This window comes from Oncorhynchus kisutch, linkage group LG18, assembly GCF_002021735.2.
Source record: "Oncorhynchus kisutch isolate 150728-3 linkage group LG18, Okis_V2, whole genome shotgun sequence".
Classification (NCBI taxonomy): domain Eukaryota; kingdom Metazoa; phylum Chordata; class Actinopteri; order Salmoniformes; family Salmonidae; genus Oncorhynchus; species Oncorhynchus kisutch.
The window spans coordinates 10,686,382-10,696,847 of NC_034191.2; the positions used below are offsets into that span (position 1 = coordinate 10,686,382).

Consider the following 10,466-nt stretch of genomic DNA (forward strand, 5'->3'; position numbering starts at 1 on the left):
TTCTCCTACTGTTAGTCATTCTCCTCAGGTTCTCCTAATGTTAGTCATTAACCAGCTTATCTAACATTCTCCTCAGGTTCTCCTAATGTTAGTCATTAACCAGCTTATCTAACATTCTCCTCAGGTTCTCCTAATGTTAGTCATTCTCCTCAGGTTCCCCTAATGTTAGTCATTCTCCTCAGGTTCTCCTAATGTTAGTCATTCTCCTCAGGTTCTCCTACTGTTAGTCATTCTCCTCAGGTTCTCCTAATGTTAGTCATTCTCCTCAGGTTCTCCTAATGTTAGTCATTCTCCTCAGGTTCTCCTACTGTTAGTCATTCTCCTCAGGTTCTCCTAATGTTAGTCATTAACCAGCTTATCTAACATTCTCCTCAGGTTCCCCTAATGTTAGTCATTAACCAGCACCCCACAACACGGCTGGTGTAATAACTCAAACCCCCAAGTCTGAGTGATAGGAGGATATAAGGTGCATGATGTTATGCCTGGATGTGTGTCTGTTTGGCCATGTGTTTCCTTATATACCTTACTGTCTGCTTGTTCAACTATGTCTATGTTTTGACTGTTAGTGTACGAAGGAGAGAGAGTGAGAGAGAGCGAGGGAAAGAGGGAGAGAGGTAGAGAGAGAAGAGAGGAAAGAGGGATAGAGTTAGAGAAAGGGAGAGATATATAGAGTGGGCAGAGAGAGGGAGAGAGAGGGAGACAAAGGGAGGGAGAGAGAGAGAGAGAGAGAGAGAGAGAGAGAGAGAGAGAGAGAGAGAGAGAGAGAGAGAGGGAGAGGGACAGGAGAGAGAAAAGAGAGAGGGAGAGGGACAGGAGAGAGAAGAGAAGAGAGAGAGAGAGAGAGAGAGAGGGACAGGAGAGAGAGAAGAGAGAGAGAGAGAGTGAGAGGGACAGGAGAGAGAGAAGAGAGAGGGAGAGGGACAGGAGAGAGAAGAGAAGAGAGAGAGAGAGGGACAGGAGAGAGAGAAGAGAGAGAGAGAGTGAGAGGGACAGGAGAGAGAGAAGAGAGAGAAAGAGAGAGAGAGAGAGAGAGAGAGAGAAGGAGAGGGACAGGGACAGGAGAGAGAGAAGAGAGAGAGAGAGAGAGAGAGAGAGAGAGAGAGAGAGAGAGAGAGCGAGAGAGAAGGAGAGGGACAGGGAAAGGAGAGAGAGAAGAGGGAGATGAAGAGAGAGAGAGAGGAGAGCACAAACACAGTACATAGCAGTGTATGAGACCACAGCACTCAGTCACGTCAAAGCTTTGATGACGTCACAGTGTTTTCATTCTACCTTTCATCCTCATTCTTCCCCTCATTTTCCCCTCCATCTGCGACACACTTGTGTCACTCCATCATCACAATAACAAAGACATATTCTCCCTTCAGATCAAACACCTGACGGGAACGTTTCACAGGAAGCATATTGATTCATCTCAGATTGGATCTATGTGGCTGAAAAAAAGAACTTGAAAACCTGGAAGAACATTGTCCTACTTTAAGTTGAAATATACAGGAAATACGTGATCTCTGGTGAAGAGTAACCAGTATCGGTGAGCAGAGAAAAAACGTCACGTTTGAATTTATTAAAGCCAGAGTCAGAGGTGTCCCTTCTGTTCAATATGAATGGTGTTAAAGAGAGATGGTGCACAGGCAATACGTGTGTGTGTGTGTGTGTGTGTGTGTGTGCAGACAACCAGGCCAGTCTAAGCAGTGTTCCCAAAACACTGGGCGGTGCATGGTGTTCCAGACAGTGTTGTTAATTGAATAGGTGCTCTGACTGTGCTCTTCCTCCTGCAATAAACCCAAGTCATTATCCTCCTAGACAGACACACACCACACGCCATCTGTACACACACAAGCACACGTAGATACACACACACACACACACACCATTAGAATATTCCAACAACGTCTCACAGTCTCATTGCAGAATTAGACGTCTATTCATGTTTATACAAGTGTCAAATTTTGAAGTTTCTCCAAACATCAAATTTTGAAATATTTTTGACATCCTGGATTTACTCCTCCTGCTCAGTGTCTTTCTGTTTCTCCAAACGTCAAATTTAGAAGTTGCTCCAAACGTAACATTTCGAAATCACTCTTGAGTGATCTACCTGAATATTAATCAGTGTCTCACAATGACAAGATCCCTACCTGTCATCCACCCCCCTCCACCCCCCCCCCCCCCCCCCCCCCTCCCGAGGGACTGCCGATTAGAGCGGAAATCAAGTCGATGTCCCCGTGGCTAAATTGATATCATTATGTTTACAGCAGAGAATTAATAATTGATTATTGTATCGTTAGATGGGAGTTTAATGAGGTGTGACACTCAGGTAGATGGCTCGCCGCAGGTGAGAACAATAATTAGGGTCTAATTCCATTCCCAAATACACACACACACAAACACACAGACACTGCATCCCTTCCCTAATTAGCGTTACACTCCGACACTCTGAAAAGTTTGCAGCCCTTAGTTCCACTCCAGCAGACTGGTGCTTCTCGTTCTCGTACTTCAGGGGACAAATGAAACATGGGCTGGATCTCAATAGTGTTCCTTATTTACTACCCTCCTTTTCAATGGTAAAATCAACACACAAATTAAGTTGATAAAAAAAAAAAAAACGTCTTCTTTTTCAGGTCAGTTTATTTGTGTTACACATGACTTACAATTAAATGAGATATTCAAACAGACAATTGCAGATTGTGAAAATGTAAATACAAGGCAAGTAGTTAATTAGAAATACTTTAAAGTGCTTCTTAACTTGTTTAGTTTTTTTGGTGATACTATACTTTATTATGTATATTTCTGACAACGTGTATTTTCACTTTTAATGTACTTTTTACTACATACATTTTCCCTGACACCCAAAAGTACTCGTTACATTTTGGGTGTCTAGCAGGACAGGAAAACGGTCCAAAATATCTAGCAGACTCACTAAACACACGTTTCATTTGTACATTATGTTGGAGTGTTGGAATGTGCCCCTGGCAAATCAGTTAAAGAAAAAATGGAATAATAACAAATGGTGCTGGTTGGTTTGTGTTAAGGAATTTAAAATCATTTATACTTTTACTTTTGATATATAAGTATATTTTAGCAATTACATTTACTTTTCAAACTTAAGTATATAGAAAACAAAATCATTTTAAACCTTTATTCAAATAGTATTTTACTGGGTGACTTTCACTTTCACTTTTTTTATTAAGGAATCTATACTTTTATTCAAGTATGACAATTGGGTACTTTTTCCACCACTGTTTAAATAACACATTGTATGGCAGTGCAGTGTTTATGTGAATGTGACTAGGTGGTTGTTTTCCATGTGAGCGTGAAGCCCTGGTCCATGCGGACTGATAGATCAGTGGCATCAGCAATCAGCACCTGGAGGAAAACACATCATCAGTCCAAACACACCTCTCAGAATGACACTGATGATCACATACAATGCATGACTGGTTGGGTATACACACATGGCATGTAAACACACACACACACACACACACACACACACACACACACACACACACACACACACACACACACACACACACACACACACATAGCATGTACACACACACACACATAGCATGTAAACACACACACATATAGCATGTAAACACACACACACATACACACACACATAGCATGTAAACACACACACACACACACGCACATAGACATAGCATGTAAACACACACACACACAAACACACATACACACATACACACACTGCATGTAAAAAAAAAACACACACACAAACACACATACACACACAGCATGTAAACACTCACACACACACACACACACATACACACACAGCATGTAAACACTCACACACACACACACACACACACACACAAACACACAAACACACACACACACACTGCATGTAAACACTCACACACACACAAACACACAAACACACACACACACACTGCATGTAAAAAAAAACACACACATAGACACACATACACACACACACACACAAGCATGTAAACACATACACACGAACACACACGCACACACACACAGCATGTAAACACACACACACACACACACACACACAAACACACACACACAGAGACATAGCATGTAAACACACACACACACAAACACATCATGTAAACACACAGACATAGCATGTAAACACACACACACAAACAGACATCATCGAAACACACACACTTACACACACAAACAAACACACACACACACAAACGGCATGTAAACACACACACACATGGCATGATCAGAACTCTGAGCTCACAGTGCATTCTAACAAAATAGTAATTTTCACCACTCTTGTTTGGGAAAGCAACTGTGAAACTGGATAGATAACGTAGTCTGTGTTTGTATTGAGACAAACCCTTCAGATATAATATACACTACCATTCAAAAGTTTGGGGTCACTTAGAAATGTCCTTGTTTTTGAAAGAAAAGCACATTTTTTGTCCATTAAAATAACATCAAATTGATCAGAAATACAGTGTAGACATAGTTAATGTTGTAAATGACTATTGTAGCTGGAAACGACAGATTTTTTTATGGAATATCTACATAGACATACAGAGGCCCATTATCAGCAACCATCACTCCTGTGTTCCAATGGCACGTTGTGTTAGCTAATCCAAGGTTATCATTTTAAAAAGGCATATTGATCATTAGAAAACCCTTCTGCAGTTATGTTAGCACAGCTGAAAACTGATGTCCTGATTAAAGAAGCGATAAAACTGGCCTTCTTTAGACTACTTTACATTGGCCTTTAGACTGGTTGAGTATCAGCATTTGTTGGTTCCTTTAGAGGCTCAAAATGGCCAGAAACAAATAACTTTATTCTGAAGCTTGTCAGTCTATTCTTGTTCTGAGAAATGAAGGCTATTCCATGCAAGAAATTGGCAAGAAACTGAAGATCTTGTACAATGATGTGTACTACTCCCTTCACAGAACAGCGCAAACTGGATCTAACCAGAATAGAAAGAGGAGTGGGAGGCCCCAGTGCACAACTAAGCAAGAGGACAAGTACATTGGAGTGTCTAGTTTAAGAAAGAGATGCCTCACAAGTCCTCAACTGGCAGCTTCATTAAATATTACCCACAAAACAGCAGGCTCAACATCAACAGTGAAGAGGCGTTTTGGCTGATTGGCCAGTTTTGGCTGATTTCTATTGATTTTCCCATGATGTCAATTAAAGAGGCACTGAGTTTGAAGGGAGGCCTTGAAATACATCCACAGGTACACCAATTGACTCAAATGATGTCAATTAGCCAATCAGAAGCTTCTAAAGCCATGACATAATATTCTGGAATTTTCCAAGCTGTTTAAAGGCAGTCAACTTGGTGTATTTAAAAGATCTGACCCACTGGAATTGTGATACAGTGAATTATAAGTTAAATCATCTGCCTGTAAACAATTGTTGGAAAAATGAGTTGTGTCATGCACAAATTACATGTCCTAACCGACTTTCCAAAACTATAGTTTGATAAAAAGGAATTTGTGGAGTGGATGAAAAACTAACTTTTAACGTCTCCAACCTAAGTCTATGTAAACCTCCGACCTCAACTTTACATAGGAGTGTTTGTTTGTGTGTGTGCTTTGTGTGTGGGTGTGTGTGTGTGTGTGTGTGTGTGTGTGTGGGTGTGCTTTGTGTGTGTGTGTATGTATGTATGTGTGTGTGTGTGTGTGTGTGTGCTTTGTGTGTGGGTGTGCTTTGTGTGTGTATGTATGTATGTATGTGTGTGTGTGTGTGTGTGTGTGCTTTGTGTGTGGGTGTGCTTTGTGTGTGTATGTATGTATGTATGTATGTATGTATGTGTGTGTGTGTATGTATGTATGTATGTATGTATGTGTGTGTGTGTGTGTGTGTGTGTGTGTGTGCTTTGTGTGTGGGTGTGCTTTGTGTGTGTGTATGTATGTGTATATCTGTGTATATCAATGATGTTGCTCTTGCTGCGGGCGATTCCCTGATCCACCTCTACGCAGACGACACCATTCTATATACTTTCGGCCCGTCTTTGGACACTGTGCTATCTAACCTCCAAACAAGCTTCAATGCCATACAACACTCCTTCCGTGGCCTCCAACTGCTCTTAAACGCTAGTAAAACCAAATGCATGCTTTTCAACCGGTCGCTGCCTGCACCTGCATGCCCGACTAGCATCACCACCCTGGATGGTTCCGACCTAGAATATGTGGACGTCTATAAGTACCTAGGTGTCTGGCTAGACTGCAAACTCTCCTTCCAGACTCATATCAAACATCTCCAATCGAAAATCAAATCAAGAGTCGGCTTTCTATTCCGCAACAAAGCCTCCTTCACTCAAGCCGCCAAGCTTACCCTAGTAAAACTGACTATCCTACCGATCCTCGACTTCGGCGATGTCATCTACAAAATGGCTTCCAACACTCTACTCAGCAAACTGGATGCAGTCTATCACAGTGCCATCCGTTTTGTCACTAAAGCACCTTATACTACCCACCACTGCGACTTGTATGCTCTAGTCGGCTGGCCCTCGCTACATATTCGTCGCCAGACCCACTGGCTCCAGGTCATCTACAAGTCTATGCTAGGTAAAGCTCCGCCTTATCTCAGCTCACTGGTCACGATGGCAACACCCATCCGTAGCACGCGCTCCAGCAGGTGTATCTCACTGATCATCCCTAAAGCCAACACCTCATTTGGCCGCCTTTCGTTCCAGTACTCTGCTGCCTGTGACTGGAACGAATTGCAAAAATCGCTGAAGTTGGAGACTTTTATCTCCCTCACCAACTTCAAACATCAGCTATCTGAGCAGCTAACCGATCGCTGCAGCTGTACATAGTCTATTGGTAAATAGCCCACCCTTTTCACCTACCTCATCCCCGTACTGTTTCTATTTATTTACTTTTCTGCTCTTCTGCACACCAATATCTCTACCTGTACATGACCATCTGATCTTTTATCACTCCAGTGTTAATCTGCAAAATTGTAATTATTTGCCTACCTCCTCATGCCTTTTGCACACATTGTATATAGACCCCCCCTTCGTTTTCTACTGTGTTATTGACTTGTTAATTGTTTACTCCATGTGTAACTCTTTGTTGTATGCTCACACTGCTATGCTTTATCTTGGCCAGGTCGCAGTTGCAAATGAGAACTTGTTCTCAACTAGCCTACCTGGTTAAATAAAGGTGAAATAAAAAAATAAAAAATAAAAAAAATGTATGTATGTATGTGTGTGTGTGTGTGTGTGTGTGTGTGTGTGTGTGTGTGTGTGTGTGTGTGTGTGTGTGTGCTTTGTGTGTGGGTGTGCTTTGTGTCTGTATGTATGTGTGTGTGTGTGTGTGTGTGTGTGTGTGTGTGTGTGTGTGTGTGTGTGTGTGTGTGTGTGTGTGTGCTTTGTGTGTGGGTGTGCTTTGTGTCTGTATGTATGTGTGTGTGTGTGTGTGTGTGTGTGTGTGTGTGTGTATGTGTGTGTGTGTGTGTGTGTGTGTGTGTGTGTGTGTGTGTGTGTGTGTGTGTGTGTAGCAGCAGCCAGACACTAACATGGTGAACAAGAGATAAAACAGCCTGTTATTGAACTTGTTATCCAGTGTGAAAAGAACTGAAGGAGATGTATGGATGGGCTGCTGCTAGAACACCATGTATTCAAATACATGACGACTGCATCCCTGTGTCTTTCCCTCCACCACCTGGGATTCATCTCAGTCTCCTATGTTCCCTCTCCAATGATTATTGATGGAGTGTGTTGCTATCGGTTACAAGGCGTTGATAGTCAGAGTAAATACAGTATACTGTACCTCCGGATGAAGACACTTCATCACAGGGTAAATGAGGATGCAGACAAAAAATATAATCTTGCAAATGTGTCCTCTAACCATTCGTTACTCCTGCCTTACTATTGCAATCCATCTCCTCCGCTGTTGATTAGCGTTGTCTTACACTTCCTGTACTCTCTGTGTCACTTCCTCTGGCTGCTCTTCCTGCTCCTAGCTCATGTTTATGACAAAGGAACCACAAGGTGACCTCCCTGATTACAGCTATTAGATAATGAGTCATGGCAGACTTCTTGTTCTGGCAGATCCTCACCCATCCGCTGTGGGGACAATTCTAAGCCTACAGTCTAGCCACTGTTGTAAGACAGCCTGTGGCACAATGTGCTTGGCCCAATGTCAAAGACTAACTGGGGTAGAGTAGAACCTCTGAATAGACATGCTCTTCTTTATCAGTTCTGCTCTGCTTGTTTGATCTGAGTGTGTTCGGAGTGTGTTCTGAGTGTGTTCGGAGTGTGTTCTGAGTGTGTTCTGAGTGTGTTCGGAGTGTGTTCTGAGTGTTGTGCTGTGTTCTGAGTGTGTTGTGCTGTGTTCTGAGTGTGTTGTGCTGTGTTCTGAGTGTGTTGTGCTGTGTTCTGTTGTGTTTTGGTGGGGTGTGTTGTGTTGTGGTATGGTGTGTTTTGTTTTGTTGAGTTGTGTTGAGGTATGGCATGCGTGTTTGGTGGTGTAATGTGTTGTTGTGGTGTGTTGAGTTGTGGTGTGGTAGAGAATGTGTGTGCTGTGGTGTGGTGTGTTGTGGTAGGGAATCCGTGTGTTGTGTTGTGATTAAGGTGTTGTGTGTTGTGGTGTAATGTGTTGTTGTGGTCTATTGTTGAGTTGTGGTGTGGTAGAGAATGTGTGTGTTGTGGTGTGATTAGGTGAGGTGTGGTGTGTTATGGTGTGGTGTGTTTTGTTGTGTTGAGTTGTGTTGTGGTAGAGAATGTGTGTGTTGTGGTGTGGTATTGGATGCGTGTGGTGTAGTGTGTTGTGGTGTGTTGAGTTGTGGTGTGGTATAGAATGTGTGTGTTGTGGTGTGTTGTGTTTTGTTTTGTTGAGTTGTGTTGAGGTATGGCATGTGTGTGTTGTGGTGTAGTGTGTTGTGGTGTAGTGTGTTGTTGTGGTGTGTTGAGTTGTGGTGTGGTAGAGAATGTATGTGTTGTGGTGTGTTGTGATGAGGTGTGGTGTGGTGTGTTGTGGTGTAGTGTGTTGAGTTGTGGTGTGTTGAGTTGTGGTGTGGTAGAGAATGTATGTGTTGTGGTGTGTTGTGATGAGGTGTGGTGTAGTGTGTTGTGGTGTAGTGTGTTGTTGTGGTGTGTTGAGTTGTGGTGTGGTTGAGAATGTATGTGTTGTGGTGTGTTGTGATGAGGTGTGGTGTGGTGTGTTGTGGTGTAGTGTGTTGTGGTGTAGTGTGTTGTGGTGTGTTGTGTTGTGATTAAGGTGTTGTGTGTTGTGTTGTTATTAAGGTGTTGTGTGTTGTGGTGTAGTGTGTGTGTCTCACCTTACTGCTGGTGTTGTGTTGTGATTAAGGTGTAGTGTGTTGTGGTGTAGTGTGTTGTGGTGTAGTGTGTTGTGGTGTAGTGTGTTGTGGTGTTGTGTGTTGTGTTGTTATTAAGGTGTTGTGTGTTGTGGTGTAGTGTGTGTGTCTCACCTTACTGCTGGTGTTGTGTTGTGATTAAGGTGTAGTGTGTTGTGGTGTAGTGTGTTGTGGTGTAGTGTGTTGTGGTGTAGTGTGTTGTGGTGTTGTGTGTTGTGGTGTAGTGTGTGGTGTAGTGTGTTGTGGTGTAGTGTGTTGTGGTGTAGTGTGTTGTGGTGTAGTGTGTTGTGGTGTAGTGTGTTGTGGTGTAGTAAGTTGTGGTGTAGTACGTTGTGGTGTAGTGTGTTGTGGTGTAGTGTGTTGTGGTGTAGTGTGTTGTGGTGTAGTGTGTTGTGGTGTAGTGTGTTGTGGTGTAGTAAGTTGTGGTGTAGTACGTTGTGGTGTAGTGTGTTGTGGTGTAGTGTGTTGTGGTGTAGTGTGTTGTGGTGTAGTGTGTTGTGGTGTAGTGTGTGTGTCTCACCTTAGTGCTGGTGTTGTGTTGAAAGGTGACGTGTTTGACTGAGCCTGATACATCTCGTAGGGTGACCTCTGGGACAGGAACGCTGCCAACCCCCCACACGTTCACCACACCCAGGGTCAGCCTGTCAGCCACCGGCAGACCATTGACCATCACATGACAGGTCAGGGTGTTCTGCGGAGACAGGAGACAGGAGAGGAAGGTCAAACAGGTCTATCAAGGTGATTGATAATACATGTAAACAGTCTATCAAGGTGATTGATGGTACATGTAAACAGGTCTATCAAGGTGATTGATAATACATGTAAACAGTCTATCATGGTGATTGATGGTACATGTAAACAGTCTAACATGGTGATTGATGGTACATGTAAACAGGTCTATCAAGGTGATTGATAATACATGTAAACAGTCTATCATGGTGATTGATGGTACATGTAAACAGTCTAACATGGTGATTGATGGTACATGTAAACAGTCTAACATGGTGATTGATAATACATGTAAACAGTCTATCAAGGTGATTGACAGTCCCTGTACACACTTGGAGTTGGACTTGAACCAATGAAACTACAGTGCTGTTACAGGGCAATCAAACAACCACAAAGTAGAGACCTCTTTAATGTGGTGATACTACACGACCACCCC

The 10,466-nt window shown here is 42.8% G+C and overlaps 1 protein-coding gene across 1 annotated transcript in view; it reads right to left on the bottom strand.

The window, feature by feature from the left end:
* Positions 1 to 2,604: 2,604 nt before the first annotated feature.
* LOC116352896 (maltase-glucoamylase, intestinal) overlaps positions 2,605 to 10,466 on the bottom strand; it is a gene marked incomplete at its 5' end in the record, with an annotated part of 12,618 nt that continues 4,756 nt past the window's right edge. Inside the window, 2 exon segments of the mRNA XM_031796427.1 lie at positions 2,605 to 3,360; positions 9,822 to 9,992. Coding sequence (XP_031652287.1) covers positions 3,283 to 3,360; positions 9,822 to 9,992 — 249 coding nt within the window.